Below are 16,518 nucleotides of genomic sequence, written 5' to 3'. Positions count from 1 at the left end.
TACAAAATAGCTTCCAACACTATACTCAGCAAATTGGATGTAGTCTATCACAGTTCCATCCGTTTTGTCACCAAAGCCCCATATACTACCCACCATTGTGACCTGTACGCTCTCGTTGGCTGGCCCTCACTACATATTCGTTGCCAAACCCACTGGCTCCAGGTCATCTAGAAATCACTTCTAGGCAAATCCCTGCCTTATCTTAGATCATTGGTCACCATAGCAACACCCACCCGTAGTATGCGTTCCAGCAAGTATATCTCACTGGTCATCCCCAAAGCCAACACCTCCTTTGGCCGCCATTCCTTCCAGTTCTCTGCTGCAAATGACTGGAACGAACTGCAAAAATCTCTGAAGCTGGAGACTTATCTCCCTCATTAACTTTAAGCATCAGTTGTCAGAGCAGCTTACCGATCACTGCACCTATACACAGCCCATCTGTAATTAGCCCACCCAACTACCTCATCCCCATATTGTTATTTACATTGTTATTTATTTTGCTCATTTGCACCCCAGTATCTCTATTTGCGCATCATCTTCTGCACATCTATCACTCCAGTGTTAATACTAAATTGTAATTATTTTGCACTATGGCCTATTTATTGCCTTACCTCCATAAAACGTACTACATTTGCACACACTGTATATAGATTTTCTATTGTGGTATTGACTGTACGTTTCGTTTATTCCATATGTAACTCTGTGTTGTTGTTGTTTTTAATTGCACTGCTTTGCTTTATCTTGGCCAGGTCGCAGTTGTAAATGAGAACTTGTTCTCAACTGGCTTACCTGGTTAAATAAAAGGTGAAAAAAAAAAAAAAACATCTAGTGCACAGACTAAGGAAACCCACTTTGCACCAACTTTCATTAACAAAACACTTTATTGCAGCACAGTTGTCATTATTACGTATATAAGGAGAAACTACTGCTATTTAAGTGGGGGAAAGAAGACAGCCATTTGGAGCAAACATTGAGAAGTAAAACAACATTGTTAAAGGAAAATGTTCACAGACTGATTACACTGTAGTGATATAAAGCTGTTGACCTTCCACACTACCCCCCCATAATGGGCCAATACGAGAAAATGGATCTTATATACATTATCAGTCTCAAATATATTAAAACAATACCAAGCTGTATCAATTGCCATTTTTTCCCCAAAGGTTGTCAGAAGTCTTAATGGATTCTGTATGTGTACTTTGATGGGTTTAAGAGGTGAGTTTCAGCTTGAAGAGGACAGTCTGAGGGGTGGTGATATCTGCCACTGCTAGTTCCTGTCCATCAGACAATCCCAGTTCTGCAACAACACATTACATTTACAAGATGGCCGAAACAAACACATAGCTTTATAGTCTACCATACACATACCATGCACATATTTGAAGAAAAAAAAAAACATCTTACCTTTCAAGGTTTTGCAAAGGTTTGGTCTAGTTCTTTCTTCAATTGAAGCTACAGTTTGTAAATATAGTGTCTTATTTTTCCCTTCCAGGGTTGCTGTGATGGCTGGGGACTTCATTTGTCTGGAAAACAATAATGTTTTAAAGTTAACAATGATAACTTCACATTTACACTTTTCAGTAACCATAAAAAAACATGACAGACATCAATATCAGTCAATCTGGTTACTAGCAGATGTACTCACAGGGAGGCATTCTCTGTCAGGTACTCCAAGACCTCCTGTAGCTTGGCAGAGGGTGGAAACTGTAGATCCTGGGGCACCTGGCTACAAGCTGAGCAGTTCTCCTGTCAGACCAAACAAGAGCATGAAGGCCTGACACCACACCATCCCTTTCCAGCCTTGTGTCAATAGCACTGTCAGTAACATTGGTACAGTTCTCCTTAATAAAATGGGCAAATATATATCCATTTAGGATACTCTGGGTACTACCGAGACATTACTAACCTTTCGCTCTGCCTCAAAGGTGTAGGTGTACAGTCCGTCCACATCATTAAATACCAGATAATTATTCAGTGGAATATAAGCGCTGCAAAGTCAGAGAAAAGTCATATGAATTTGATATCTAGTATGAAACAGAACTTTTCTCTACAGTGATGGGATGATTCATTCATAGTACTGACCTTGAAGCTATTTTAAAAACTTCAGTGGAGCAGGCAGCTACAAAAAAAGTGAAATAAGTTACACTAATTGAAATGTACTGAAGTAGCTACTTGTAATCAAGTCGGGATCCATCAAGATAAAACACAATGACCCCCTAACAAAAAACAACAATTGACAGTCCATAAGGGTTTCCTACCAGCTATTACAGCATTCGTTGACGCCACAGCAGGGATGATCCTCTTCACGACGCCTGAGGCAAAAACCATGTGAAAAGAAATCTAACTCCACACTGTTCGCAGATTTTTGCAACCAATACTTGTAAGTGGGGGAGTTGGGGTTAATACAATTTCAACTTAGAATTGTAATAGGCCTATATATATATATATTTTTTTTTTCCATCTTCATTGAAAAAGGAACTTACCCCAAATGTTGCTTGTACTATACAGTATGTATAGCTAAAAGCTGATATAGCATGAGAGTTTTACCATCTATGCAGGACAGGGTGTTACAGTATGGTGCTCCTCACCTTGTGTGAGTCTGTATGTGACTCCTGTGATGCTGTAGTCAGCAGCTCTCTCCTGGGCCCTCTGGAACACCCACTGGATGTGCTCAGGGTTATCCCCATCCAAACCAACACCATCTGAGGGACAGCCATGAGCATGTGTCATTATCTGCCATTATATATATTATGTTGATCTTTATGATGGTGTTATGAAGGGATTATGGCCACCTAAGGATACAGTGAGTAATACAGCATAATAACTTGCTGCCCTTTTTGATTGCAATCAAGTTGTGATATGTGACAATGAGAAGTGTTATTCATGGACATACCTCCAAAAGGCTTGTCTTTGGGCCACTGTAGCATTCTGACATACTCAACGCAATGCTCTGGCAACCGCGGCATAGACGCAATGGTGCACATGGGGAAATTAATCTATGGACCAAAATAATACAACACATTAGGCTATACAACACACATACAATTGAACACATACACCAAAGCTGTCACTGATAAATAACACAAAAATGGCTGCAGTACACAAATCACTGTCCAACTTAACAAAGAAGTAGTGGGCTACTGAAGTAGTACACTGAAAATAGCAGTTATATTTGGCAGGTCTGAGAGAGCTTGGAGCACCTGTGGTGGGTAGAGCTCCAGGGTGCAGTCGATGCATGCAGTCATGCCAGGCAGAATGACCCGAGCATTGCCTTTGAAACCCTCCGTCCCACCGTCAATGAGGGGGATGATGGAACTGGGGTCCAGAACACCATCCTCATAGCTCAGAAGGGATATCTGTAAATGATTGGGGGATCTCACGTTTTACATACACACACAATCCACATAGCCTATAGTTCATATTCAGACATACATACCAGCATGCCATTCATCCAACGCCTGGCGATGATAGAATCTAATCCACAAACAATAATGTGGAATTCTACAAATATAAGAGAGAAAAAAAAAGTGTCAGAGCCATTGTTATTAGGTACAAATGTTTTTTGAAAACACCATAATTACATTTACATTTTAGTCATTTAGCAGACGCTCTTATCCAGAGCGACTTACAGTTAGTGAATATATATTTTTTATACTGGCCCCCCGTGGGAATCGAACCCACAACCCTGGCGTTGCAAACGCCATGCTCTATCAACTGAGCTACATCCCTGCTGGCCATTCCCTCCCCTACCCTATAATGTAAACAAAGTTTGCACTTACGTCTGTAGAAAGATTCATCAAAGTCCTGGATTTTGTTGAAGTGTCTAAGCAGAATATTAATTAAGAAAAATAATAGAAAATATAGTACTTATAGTACTTCACATGCTCAAGCTTAGTAGTGCAGTAATTTGTATGGGGTAAGCCTACACTCCACTATTCTGCACGTCAGTTGCAAAGGATACGGGACGACTTTGCATCCAGGGATTCGATTATTGACAAAGTCAGCAGCCACATCTGCTTTTGGATGTCCAACATCTTTGGGCCTAAACAGGGTATACAGGTTAGCACTTTGTGACATCTGCTGATGTAAAAAAGGCTTTATAAATACATTTGATTGATTGAGGTGTGTGTTGAAAAGTAAACTTAAGACACTTTCAGTATGTTGCTTCTTTCAACCGTGAACACACTAAGGTTGTTATTAATAGAGTAATGGCCATGGGAGGTGGGGAAGGCGAGCCAAACCTGAAAAGGAACTGCCTGTTGAGGTTGGAGATATCGATGGTATCCATGTCAACAACATGAATGTGACGAAAACCTGACAGGGCCTAGATCAGAACAAGGCAAAACCACATATTAAGATACTGAGTAGAAATAGAACAAGATAACAACAAAATGTGCACCTGGAAGCTGGACATTATCTCTCATACCAGATTTTTGAGCAGCTCACACCCAAGTCCTCCAGCTCCAATGACCAGGATTTTGCATGTCTCCAATAAGAACCCAAGGGACTGAAAGGAACATCAGAGTTGGTGTGGTGAATGCTTTTCTCTATCCCCTAAATAAAAAAAAATGTTATTATCTAATTCCTTACCTCAATGCTTGGCTCAAAGTCAGGATGAGTGAATGGGCCGGGTCTCTCCAGAAACTTCTTCACATGGTTCCATCGGCCATCCCAATCTCCACTGTCCCTGTGTCCCCCATCTACAGCCATTCTGCACACAGAAAACACAGAACAGAAGGTGCTCTGCTGCACATATCAACCAGCAATCACACAAACCTTTATGACAAGTGTGATGATGAGTCAAAACTAGATGGCTAGCTAGGTAGATAAATATAGGTCTGTAGCATGTAAATTAACATCAGGATGATTTCCCTAGTATAGCTAACGTTAATCAATCATTCTATATGTGAAAAGTCAGACACCAGATGCTGCTGTTACTGCTAACTAGCTAGCTAACGTTAGCTCCCTATTATATTAACGTTCGCTAACTAACGTTAGCTAGATACCATATTAGCTACGGTTAACTGGTTCTCTTTGATATTGCATTGGGCACACTTCGACTAGGCCTGTTCCTTTGCCCGGTTGTTAGAATTAGCTCGTTATCTACTCGAATTGGGCCAATTTCCATAGCTAGCTGTGTGAAATTGTTGAACGAATGAATTTCAACACTCCATGCTAACAGGCTAGTTAGCTAGCTCACTAACTAACTGTGCAACTCAAACCTGCTGCCAGTTTCAAGCATTTCGTCACTAACTTCTCAGTCAGCTCCTCTATTTTCCTTCTTTTCTTCTCCCTAAAGAGGAGAGAATAAAAGAAGGTTCAATGCTTGTTTTACAGCAGCATAATGTCGATTCTGTCAGCTAGCTACAATAAATATAATTTTTTGTACTTACGGCTCCTCAGCATCCGCCATACTTTCAAGGTTCCATGTCCTCACTGGCCGTACTGTATATTCACGAAAATCAAACCTGCGTTAGCGCATGTTCTTCTTCTTCTGTGGATTTTATATGGCGGTTGGCAACCAACTTTAAGGTGCATTACCGCCACCAACTGGACTGGAGTGTGGACCAGATTTAGACCTTCACTGTGAAAGTCTAAATCCTACCCAAAAATCTCGTCTCCCTAAGGAAACGAAATATTTAATTAAATACTACATCCCCTGAAGATTTCCCCAGCAGTTCACTTAATCTAATAACAATCGCTCCCTTTCTCTCACATATTTCTGGCACTGAAATGTTAGCATATGTGCCCAAAATGTACAAAGTATATAGGGATTTGCAATGACCGTACATGAAAGATGTTCTGCGCATTATGTGCAGCACAGCGCAATTGTGATTTCCATCAACATTACTGCGCTTGTCTTACTCTCGCGAGAAGCTGAACTGACGAGAACCAGAGCCGACCCAAAGATGTTCTATTATATTGACAAGATAGTCGAGTGACTGCTCTAACAATGGAAATAAATGTCCTCAAAGATGGAAAGCAGGCAAGATCAGGTGGGACCATTCTAGCCAACGAGAGGGCAGATACGATTGTGAACAACAGGCACAACTCCGATATAAAGTAGTTTTTTTTCCAAAGTTGCCGAAATCCCACTTATATCAGGGCATTTGTAACAACCTAACCGGTGGTGTAGTGATGCCTGGAGAAGTGAGTATACTCACATTTTTCCAAACGCCACACGAAGGAAAGGCCCTGTGTGATAAAAAAAAGAAACGAAACAGTGACATATTACCTAAAATTATATATCCCATATTGGTTTTTCACAGTCAGGCCAACCCAAGCTGTACTATGCAAGTGGGCTAATAGTAACCCTACCATTGAAACAGATAAATGTAAGAAATTCACAGGTTTTAGATTTTTCCTCATTTTTCACATTCACACACTCAAAGTCACACTTTAACAGAAAAACAACAAAACTGTATGTTTAAAATCCAAAATAATGCTTAATCCACACAGGAGGCCACTTTTGAGGTCTGGGAAAATTCTAAGAAATTTAGATTTTTTTTTGTGTAGTTACCCTTTAATCCAAGTGTGCAGGCACCTAGCACTGTTGTTTGATTAGCAGTGTTTCTGTAGCACATGAGTTTGTTTGAAACTGGATTGATGCAAATAATCATGATGACAAGTAGGCAACGGCTACTTTGTAGCTACTGTAGTTAACATTTAATAGTGAAGGTTTTTGGGGACGCCTTTCCATCTACCAGAAGATGGTTAGGCCTATCATTAGCATAGCTATATTTTTTTATATTCCTTAATTGTTTGAAACCTGAACGTTTTACTTCATATTATGAGGTATGTCTTACCTTACTTGAAAGTAGACTGTGGGCAAAATCACACCATATAAACGTGGAGGCAATTATTTTGATTAAAGACTTACTCATATGCTTTCTCCCGTTCTATTGATTTTCTTTTGACTTTCTATCATTGTTTAGCAGACAAAGGCATTATCGTAGTCATATTAGCAACTCATGACAGTTGTTGCATATTTCAATCCCCCCTCTTTCTAAATTTCTGTCGGATATTTCCATCTCTGTCCATTTTAGAACGGCGTTTTCCTGCAAATAGAATTCTGAAACATTCACGCGAAGGTCTACAGCCGTCTGTACATTGCTGCACATAAAATGTGAATAAATAATATTTTAGCAAAATTATAAACTAAATATTCTGATCTGTTCCATCAGCCTTATTAATTGAAATGGCGAATACCTCCACTACAGTACTTTGGTACGTATCAGTGGGTATTAAGAAGTGAGTATAAGCAATGCCCACGGAAAAATAAGTGTGTATACCCTCCACGACACCGCTGAACCTAACCATTACGACATTTCTATTCGATCAAATAAGCCTCACGTTTTGGTTGACCAAATTTGACACTTATTGACCCCCATACAAAAGTTCCTCAATTCGTGGTCTTATTTTCGTGAACAGATTTGTAGCGGAGTAAACCTTCTCGCTTCGCCTCTTCCTCTCTGGGGGAGCACATCCTATAAATTACTTTGGTAGCTAGTCTCTTTGGTTTTACTGGTCAGCTGATCTGTTAAAAAATATTTGAGCAGTGAACTCGGAAATGGCAAGGATGGAGCTTGCACCGCTCAGACCATGGGATGACTTCTTCCCAGGAGCTGATCGTTTTGCCAAACCCGATTTCGGAGATTTAACTAAATGGAACAACAGGGTAATCAGCAACTTGTTATACTATCAGACCAATTACTTCGCAGTGGCCATCGTGGTTTTCCTGATCGTGGGGTAAGTCAGCATGACAGCGCGAGCTTGCTAGCATTTCCCACCCAGCTGCTAACTATTTGATTTGATTAGCCTGCAGTCCAATCCACACCAAGTCATGGATACGTAATTGTCATGCACTGGCATTTATTTATAGCAGTGAGCAAGATTTCCCTATCTTTTCATATTCTCCTCACACAACTGCAACGACGAAATAAGAGATGCAGTCATAATGTGATGGAATTGGAATGGAGTCTGGTACTAGCTGGCCTGCTAAAAACAAATGTAGCTATTTGCTCCACTTTTCCTGCATCAGCTGCCTGCGACTGTGTGAATGGTTCACACGGTGAACATAATTACTAGGTGGTTGAGTATTTGAGTACCTTATATTTAGAAATAACGATTGGACAGAGATGGGTTTCCATAATTTAAAAAAAATATTTTTTATATGAATAGTTTCTTTAGCCTACTTGGCTGACAACACATGAATGCTACAAGTTGTCCCAGCATTTGGGTCCTTATCTCAGCCACACACTGCATGTACAATGTAGAAGTGTACTGATAATACCCGATAAAATACCCAAGGAGCAGTTTTGTATGTATCCTAATTCCTAAATTGCAGCTACAGTAGTTTGAAAGCTCTCAGATTATTTATGAAAATGGCTAAAATAATTTAAGGAAAGGTGTTGATCTTATTCCAGTCACCAGGTTGTGCTGTTAATTTCTTGTATTGTGTTTTACAGATGCACAATTATTGTTTTTTATTGCCATACAGCATTTGAGTGGATATAGATGTTTTGTGTAATATGTTTCCCGTCTGTGTAGATTTCTGAACCCTCTTGGCATGTTTCTGGGAGGGGCAGTGGTTTCTCTGGTCTTCATGGTTTCGGTGTGGGCGGGAGAGAACAAGAATTTCATCAAGAACTTCAAGAAGAAGAACCCCACCCTGTTTGTCATCGCTGTCATGGGAACAAGCTACTTCCTGCTGTCACTATGTGGTGGAGTGATGGTCTTCATCTTTGGAATTACTTTTCCCTTGCTGTGTGAGTCGCGAACTGTTTTTTCAACCACTCATTCTGACTCATTGTATGGGTTCAATATGGAGAATGTGTGTGGTTCTCCACCTTAAAATGTTTTGGTTAATTGGTGGTTCTGAGAAAAGGAGTGCAGGCAACAGCTGCCACATTGTGGTGGGAATCAGGAGGCAGTCAGTCAGTGACGGAGCCCTTCCCAGGGCTGTCCTGTGGCTGCCTGCGTGTGTTGACTGGTTGCTATGTACTGTCTGCACAATACTCAACTACATTTACTGGCTTACATCATATAGTCGGCATCTCTGACGAGAAAAGTAAAGATGCCTCTCCTTAACCTTATCTGTGCATTGTATTTCATAACATATACCTAGAAAATAATTATCCTTCTCAGTTGAAGCTGCATAATTTTAGATGAAGGCACACACATCATGTTTCCATCGGCCAGAATGGGAAAATGCTACCATGGGGATCTCCATTGAGGGTAGCACATCGTGAACGGGTAGGAAATTAATCCAGCCTTTCTTCCCTGTAGTGATCCTGGTCCATGCATCTCTGAGGCTGCGCAACATGAAGAACAGGCTGGAGAATAAGATCGAGGGAGTGGGCATGAAGAAGTCCCCAATGGGCATCATCCTGGATCTGCTAGACCAACAGGAGGAGAAGATCAACAAGATCCAGGACTTCCTGGAGTCCAAGCTAAACAAGGAGTGAGGGGGGAGAGAGCCAAAATGGCACCCTCATTCAATTCAACATGGTTTGCTTTTTCCTTTAACACTAAAATCAAGCGTTGATTTTTACCCCGCATAATGTCAGTGGTGTCACATTCTCCTTATTTGTCATTCTCACTCAATTTTGTTATATTGAATGAACACCTTTATACATTTTGTGTCAAAGTACCTGATTTCTTTAGAGCATTTCAGAAAGATTTGTACAGTCCTGTATGGATCATATGTTTGGGGAAGGCACTCTGCACAATGAAATGAGGCATGAGCATACCTGTATATTTGCCCATTAATGTTCAAAGTAACACGCAATACACATGTTGTCATTATGTAATTGCAATACATATCCTGGCACATTTTACTCTGTCGAACTTGACAAAATAAAGCTGCGTGCCAGAATGCAATAACTATTGCACGTTAAAACAATTGTGTTCAGTGGCATAGCATCTAGATTTGTTATCGTTCCAAAAAAAAAGATATTAAGCAAATAATTTAATCAATCAGAATCAATTTATTTGCTACCTCAGAAGATAAATATCTCTATTTCCTCTCCTAATGCTGAACTGGTATCACTGGGCTCCTCTTGTATCCACTGAAACAGTGACTGCATATTGACAAGTCGCAATAATATCCCTCTGGTTACTTCACACCCTGTGGGTTGGGCTTGAGATTAACATGCTCAGATCATGGCTATGCAATATGGGAAAATGAATGGCAAATGCAACTTTATTAGTTGAAGTAGTCATGTTGTAAATGTTTACATTGTGCTTTCATGTCTCATTGAATCTTCTCTACTTGTGTATTCAGCAAAAAGCATACAGAAAACATAAATGTTTGCATTACAAAAAGCACAGTGTAAGGCACCAAAGTATGTACTATTAAATATCACACACATTATGAATGCTTGATTGTGCATTGGGGTTCTGATGATGTCCCCCTCAGTAGCAGATGTTTGGAGATTTTATTATAAATCCGCCCTAATAAATAGCCTATCCAATTCCAGGGATCACCATTAGTAATAGATGAAAATGATTAAATTAAATTAATGAAGATTTTATGAGCTATTTGTACACACGGATGCAGTCTTCCAAAGAATTATGGAGAATCACAGTTTGTATCGGATCTAGACAAATTGCTTTCAGAAAAAAGGAGTGCACGCTAATATTATGGTTCTAGGTTCTATTATAAGGATGTTATAACTGCTGTTTTTTGTATTTCCATTGAGTAGTGATAACGTAACTACAGAATTGGAAGCAGAGCACTGTGTTCCACCATAATAATAAAACAAAATTTAAGTAATCCAAATTATGTCAACTATGTTAATGAAGGAAACATTTACATATGAGACATCTTGTATGTACACTGATTTTTAATGTCAACACTCGTTAGGATTATGACTTGTTAAGATGGACTGTTCCGTGAAACAATGAAGTATGATTTGAAATCTAGCTTCTGGACCACTGACCCACAGTGTTTTACACAGTAAAAGACTAATGTTTTCATGGTGCCTCCTATACTCTATATTCTGGGGTTCAGCTCTATCAATATTGCGAAGTGGACAGCAGACACCAGAGTGGTTTTGAAAACCCATAGATGAAAGACCCAAGTCATCAGTAGATGATGTATTATGGATTTGCCCGCACTCATTTGGGAGTGTTCAAAGTAAATGAATTTTCCACAAACAAACATAATTATTAATTGAGACTACTTATACTATGCACATTCTATGGTGCATTTACCAGCTGTAGACTCATATCCAAATACCATACTAGTTCTTCCAAACCTCAAGGAACAAAAGGTGTTCTGCCTGAATAGGAGTACTGAGGCAAACTAGTGTTACAAGTGCAAGCAGATTATTGTTAAGGAAGAGATTAAACACATGTTGAACAAACACAGGAATAAAGGTATTGTAGATTCCTCAGCGATGTTGAACTAACACAGGAATAAAGGTATTGTAGATTCCTCAGAGATTGAAGAGACTGGTTTCTCTTGATTCTAATTCTTTGGGGAGTGGCACCTGTAGGAGCAATACATTACACAAACAGAAACAGCTGTGAGAAAGCTTTGATTGGCAGTGGAGGATACACAGAGGTATTAGGGATGGATCGAAATTTACAGAACAGTTACCTGGAGGAAAATGGGGGAGGGTCATGCTTTTAAAATTTCAGCCAAGGGGAGGGTTTGGTATTTTTTAAATCTAGTCCAGGGGAGGATTATGTAATTTGTAATTAATTACATTTCTATATTTCTCATTGCTTTAGAATTAGTTGCTTATTAGGCTATATATCGATGTGTACCCGATGCTACCCCTCATCTCTGATTCTCTGCTGGGAGCACAATATCAATTGTGCTCCCAGCAGATAGCAAGATAGCTGCTGGGATGGTGTAAATAAAACTAGGCAGCATTACACACTGCAATGGCTTTCCAACCTTGAGCCCCGGCCTGCTCTGCTCTTGCTGATAAAAACTTTTTTTGTGTGCTGTCTAACCAATGGCTGTGCTGTGTAGGTTCTACAGTGGCAGTTCAGGAGAGTCAAAGGCGTCTTCCGAAAATATATTTTGATTAGGCATAGTCCAAACAATGCACTTTCTTGCGAGCAGACTAGCCTTTAGCCTATTTCTGTTCAGTTTGAGGAGAGTGCGAAGATTATTAATTTTATAATTGATTTTATTAAAAACAATATGTTTCTTGCATGTGATGTATTTATCAGAGTTATTGACCTCACAATAAACCAGATTAGAGTAATTTACATTGTGGTGCTTTAACTTGAAGAATCAATCGGAAATGGACAGCTCATGGTGCTGAAAGTAGGCAAATTCCTTTCAACCTTCTTCATTTTAATTAGACTTTACCAACAACGAGGGTTTTGTGTTGGAGCCTATTTCTTCCTATTTAAGAAATAAGAGGTAGGCCTACCTGTTTGACAGACGGAATTAGGCTGTAGGCTGCTATATCCATAGATTTGTAGGTCCATTCCTCCACCCACCATGCACTCTTTAAATAGCCTACCTCCATGTCAGTGAAGGGCTGTTAAGTTAAAAACCAATACTTTAATTGAGGGGGTATAAGAGGGTATGCCATAGGCCTACCTTTTATCAAACAAAATGGCAAAAAGCACAGGCCTACCCCTTGTTAGCTTAAGATTTAGAAGAAAATAAAAAGGATCTGGTTATATAACAGCGCTTTGGTCCGCAATGCTTTATACTAGAAACAAGCTGTAAAATACCATGGGAAGACGTGACTCCGATGCATATGAGGATATCATTGTTTCGTTTCTTTGACATTCAGAGGCTGACTTTGGGAAGTAATCTAATTCTGTCACTATCAATTGATTAAGCTATTCACTTTCTGTACAAAATAAGATGTTTAAACCCAGACATTTATGACCTTCACTCGTTGGGTTTAGCCACACGGAAAAAGAGTAGTCAGCAGTCAAAGCTTACATTTTTCTGCGTCAGTAGGCCTACTCTGTCTTGGGTGGAAAGGTAGGCCTAACTTTTGAAAGTACCATGCTCAGATTGCTAATGATGTCTCAGATTTAATTATTTGCAAACAGGGACAGTTTTGTTGCAAACAAGACACACTGATTTGGCATTGGGGAAATACAGTATGATAAGATGAACACATAGGCCTATCTCTCTGTCCATTCTTAGCCTGTCATTTCTGTAATTTGTGTGGTATTCAAAAATATTATGCTAAAATTACTTATAATTACATGACATTTAAAGAAAGGCTATTTTTTCTCGGACTTGCAAATACGATGATAGATTAATGCAATGCTTTTAATATAAAGGTGATCTTTCCACCCCTATTCTTGGTGCGGCCACAGTGGACTGTGAACCCACAACCATCTGGCTCGCAGCCCTTTCCATGTAATGTTTACTGGAATAAGGCTAAGGCTCAGGTCTGTCCAAGAAGTAAACGGTAGACATGTTCTCTGTTATCCACTTTGTTTTCATTATTATTTTGGGTATAAGGGAGGGTCACTTGTTTTTTATTTCAAGCGTTCAGGGAGGGTTTAGGTCAAATATATTTTGCTGAAGGGAGGGCCACCCATTTTAGAGAGGTCCGATTTTCTCCATGTAACCCTTATTATAAATAACGTTCACTCCCTTTCAAACTATAAATCTAGTGTACATATTTGCTAGTTGGTGTCTAATATGGGTTAAAGCTAACAAGCTTGATTGGACTGTAAGGGCTCTCCAGTTCAAGGCAGTTCCACAATGCATCTTTAAAACATTTTTTTTGATCTAACACTAATCCACCAACTTCTGCCATCTAAATAAACAATGTGACGGCTGGTCAGATCAGGTTAGCTAACAATATGACTGTTCGTGGCCCTGTGCTAATCTGAGAATCATCAGTTGTACTCACGGCTTTGAGATAGGCCACGTTGCTCTTTTTGATCTCATTAAGCAGTTCATCGCGGGGTGTCACATCCACCTTGGCCGGCTGCCGCCTCCGAGGGACAGGCTTCAGTGTCTTCATCACATCTTTCAGAGTGGCCTTCAGTTCTACCATCTCATCAACGCCTGTGTCCCTCTCTTTTCCTGATGTCTTCTTGAGCAGGACATTCGGCCTCTCTGCTCTCCTGTCCTCCCTAGGATCTATGTCCAGGAAAGGGTCACGCTTTTTGGGGGTCCTCTTCAGCTGGATGTCCTTCAGAGGGTTACCAGAGGAGTCCGTGCTGGGGGGTTGTTGTGGAATGGGGTTGCGCTGCATGTGTTTAAGCTGCTTGTGTTGATACTGTGGAGACGTGTTCTGCTGCTTTTGTGGCTGCTGTAGAGGGCTGTTCTGCTGGAATCTGGAGGAGGGCTCTGGTTTGGGTTCCATGGGACCCTGGGGACCCTTGGGAAGCTGCGGCATGAGGGCCGCGATTTCAGGAGGGACGTAGCCCAGCATCGCCAGCAGCCCCGGGGGCAGGTTCAGAGCCCGTTCATACATCTCAAACACCTCCTTCTGCTGCTTCTGCTGCTGCTTGCTCTGCTCCTCTTTCCTCTGCTGTCTCTGGCGGTCCAGGTTTCTGGTCAGCAGGTTGGTCACCACCATCCTGGGGCCCGCCTGCTCAAAGTGGTAGCCCATCTTCAGGAGGGTGTTGTTGGCCTTGAGCAGGCGTGACACCTCCATCTCCGCGTGGTGGCCCAGCATGTGTCTCTGGTTGTGGAAGCGGAGCTCTGTGAGCGTCTCGTTGAACTGTAGGCAGCGGATAATGGCGATGATGCCTTTCCCTGTTATGAAGTTTGACTCTATGTTCAGGGTGGTGATGCTACGGTTCTCTCTCAGCATGTTGGCCAGGGTGAAGGCGATGTTTTCGTCTGCGCCGGTGTTGGCAATGCTGAAGGTCTTGACGTGTTTGTTCTTCTTTAAGGCATCAACGTATTCTATTAGCATTTCTTTAGGAATGTTTTCTATGTTGTTCAGGTTTACGTCTGTGATAGCGGGGTTGTTGTTGCGTATCTTATCCAGAGTGGTGTCCAGGTTTGTCTCATTCCCTGAGGGCCTTGATGTCTTCTTGGCCCCACCAAGGCCACCAAGCCCCCCACCAAGAGCCAGCTTTGGAATATTTAGCTTGTTAATTACCCTCACTTCTTTCTCTGGAACAAAACAGGCCCTCTTCTCCTCTGGAGTCATCTCTATTACTTCAGGAGCGGGAGCATCTGTAGTGTTACTTTTGACTTTCTCAGGTATTTGTGATGTGCTCTTTTGCTCTGTTCTCTCAATCTCTTTCTCTTCTTTCATGTCTGCGAACTCTGGTGGGGGTTGCAGGGGACTGGTAGTGTTTACAGTGTTAGTGCTGTTATCATCTGATGACTCTTTTAGACGCTCATTCACTGGATGTTCATGTTTTTCTATGACCCTTTCATATTTTACGGCTATGTCCTTTTTCTCCTCCTCCTCTTCCTCCTTCTTCACATCCTCTTCCTCCTCCTCCACAATCATTTCCTCTATAATCTCCTCTATCACTTCCTCTCCTTCAACACAGTCTGTAGCTTCCACCTCAATGATTTCTTCTATCACCTCATACACAATCTCCACGTCTTCAGCGTTTTCTTTCTGTTCAGCGTCCTCTTCCATAGTTTTCTGATGAAGACAAGTAGTACAATCATTTAATAAACGTAGCCTTGTAGAACGTACAGTTAAAGTGGTATACTGTATGATGTATGATATATTGAAGACTATAGCGACAATATATTGACCATTGACTATATAGTCTCTTACCTTACTGGGCAGTAGAGTGACGGGGACCCTCTCCTCCTCCAGCATGCGTTTGGACTCCTTCTCCCAGTATAGATAATCCACCAGGCCCCTGTGGTCAAACGAACCTGTGGGCACCTTCTCTGTCTGGCTCTTCTGCCTCTGACCCACAGGTACCCTCTCATCTGGGGCTATAACATCCATCTCTTTCTGGAGCTCTTTGAGCTCCTCAGGAGACAAGTTTGCCAGGATATCATCTTCATCAATGTCTTCTTCATCATCAGAGTCGGCGGATGGCTTCTCTTTCTTCTGGTCCTTCTGTCTCTGACCAAGCGGTACTCTCTCGTCTGGCGCTAAAACATCCATCTCTTTCTGGAGTTCTTGAAGCTCCTCAGGAGACAAGCTGGCTAGGATATCATCTTCATCAATGTCTTCCTCATGTATGTCCTCCATGTCCCGCTCCCTTTGGCTGAACATGTCTGTATAGTAGTCGTCTTGACAAAATTTTGTCAAGAGTTTATTTTCAACCTAAAGGGTACAAAGTATATCCACAATGACTACACAGTTCTAGAGCTGAGTTGCCAGTGCTATTGGCTATGTCTCCAGCTGGTAAATGGTCTGCTCACGCCCCCGGCAAAGTCTAAAATTAAACACATAGGACCTCATGGAAGATATTTATGGTGCAGGAGGGCCAGGAGAGACATACTAACATGATCTTTTTTCAGTAGCTTGAGTCAGATGGACAGGCTGTATGATCTTTCAGCATGGCAGTTGATTGGGAGACAGGAAAAGGGGGCGATAGACAGTAACAGGTGGACAGTTTTTTTACAGGCCTCGGAAGGAT

General features: G+C 41.2%; 3 protein-coding genes across 5 annotated transcripts; 1 reads left to right on the top strand and 2 right to left on the bottom strand.

The window, feature by feature from the left end:
• Positions 1 to 862: 862 nt before the first annotated feature.
• LOC311150152 (NEDD8-activating enzyme E1 catalytic subunit) lies at positions 863 to 5,443 on the bottom strand. Of its 3 annotated transcripts, none has more exons than XM_084187460.1 (17): positions 5,394 to 5,443; positions 5,223 to 5,293; positions 4,591 to 4,711; positions 4,427 to 4,507; positions 4,242 to 4,324; positions 3,962 to 4,042; positions 3,780 to 3,823; positions 3,437 to 3,501; positions 3,201 to 3,356; positions 2,894 to 2,996; positions 2,589 to 2,702; positions 2,259 to 2,312; positions 2,083 to 2,119; positions 1,907 to 1,988; positions 1,646 to 1,746; positions 1,405 to 1,523; positions 863 to 1,297 (listed from the first exon to the last, which is right to left on the bottom strand). In XM_084187460.1, the coding sequence occupies exons 2-17, from the start codon at positions 5,240 to 5,242 to the stop codon at positions 1,209 to 1,211; spliced, it is 1,350 nt and encodes a 449-aa protein (XP_084043586.1). In that variant the 5' UTR covers positions 5,243 to 5,293; positions 5,394 to 5,443; the 3' UTR covers positions 863 to 1,208. The 3 variants fall into 3 exon arrangements, with proteins under 3 accessions (XP_084043586.1, XP_084043585.1, XP_084043587.1); XM_084187459.1 differs by having other exon boundaries at positions 5,255 to 5,293; positions 5,394 to 5,438; XM_084187461.1 differs by lacking the exon at positions 5,223 to 5,293 and having other exon boundaries at positions 5,394 to 5,438.
• A 1,864-nt stretch (positions 5,444 to 7,307) lies between these two features.
• On the top strand, positions 7,308 to 10,379 carry LOC311150157 (PRA1 family protein 3-like). Its single transcript, XM_084187470.1, has 3 exons — positions 7,308 to 7,749; positions 8,551 to 8,768; positions 9,289 to 10,379. Exons 1-3 carry the CDS (start codon positions 7,571 to 7,573, stop codon positions 9,465 to 9,467), a joined length of 576 nt encoding a protein of 191 aa, XP_084043596.1. The 5' UTR covers positions 7,308 to 7,570; the 3' UTR covers positions 9,468 to 10,379.
• A 1,058-nt stretch (positions 10,380 to 11,437) lies between these two features.
• LOC311150147 (leiomodin-3-like) lies at positions 11,438 to 16,151 on the bottom strand (the record flags this gene model as incomplete). Its single annotated transcript, XM_084187445.1, has 3 exons — positions 11,438 to 11,495; positions 13,854 to 15,560; positions 15,699 to 16,151. 3 exons carry the CDS (start codon positions 16,149 to 16,151, stop codon positions 11,442 to 11,444), a joined length of 2,214 nt encoding a protein of 737 aa, XP_084043571.1. The 3' UTR covers positions 11,438 to 11,441.
• Between the last annotated feature and the right edge of the window lie 367 nt (positions 16,152 to 16,518).

The sequence above is a fragment of the Coregonus lavaretus genome (genome assembly GCF_964263955.1).
Source record: "Coregonus lavaretus genome assembly, chromosome: 22".
Classification (NCBI taxonomy): domain Eukaryota; kingdom Metazoa; phylum Chordata; class Actinopteri; order Salmoniformes; family Salmonidae; genus Coregonus; species Coregonus lavaretus.
Note: the sequence above shows the minus strand (reverse complement) of the source record. Positions and strands in the feature narration are given on the sequence as shown.

What these genes read in the sequence shown, in the direction of transcription:
- LOC311150152 (XM_084187459.1), bottom strand. Translation starts at nt 5,413, where the DNA reads ATGGCGGATGCTGAGGAGCC. An exon ending in TGATGAATCTTTCTACAGAC is followed by an intron (nt 3,502 to 3,779) that starts GTAAGTGCAAAC and finishes TTATATTTGTAG; the next exon opens with AATTCCACATTATTGTTTGT. An exon ending in CCTTTGAGGCAGAGCGAAAG is followed by an intron (nt 1,747 to 1,906) that starts GTTAGTAATGTC and finishes TTGGTCTGACAG; the next exon opens with GAGAACTGCTCAGCTTGTAG.
- LOC311150157 (XM_084187470.1), top strand. Translation starts at nt 7,571, where the DNA reads ATGGCAAGGATGGAGCTTGCACCGCTCAGACCATGGGATGACTTCTTC. An exon ending in GTGGTTTTCCTGATCGTGGG is followed by an intron (nt 7,750 to 8,550) that starts GTAAGTCAGCAT and finishes CCGTCTGTGTAG; the next exon opens with ATTTCTGAACCCTCTTGGCA. An exon ending in AATTACTTTTCCCTTGCTGT is followed by an intron (nt 8,769 to 9,288) that starts GTGAGTCGCGAA and finishes TCTTCCCTGTAG; the next exon opens with TGATCCTGGTCCATGCATCT.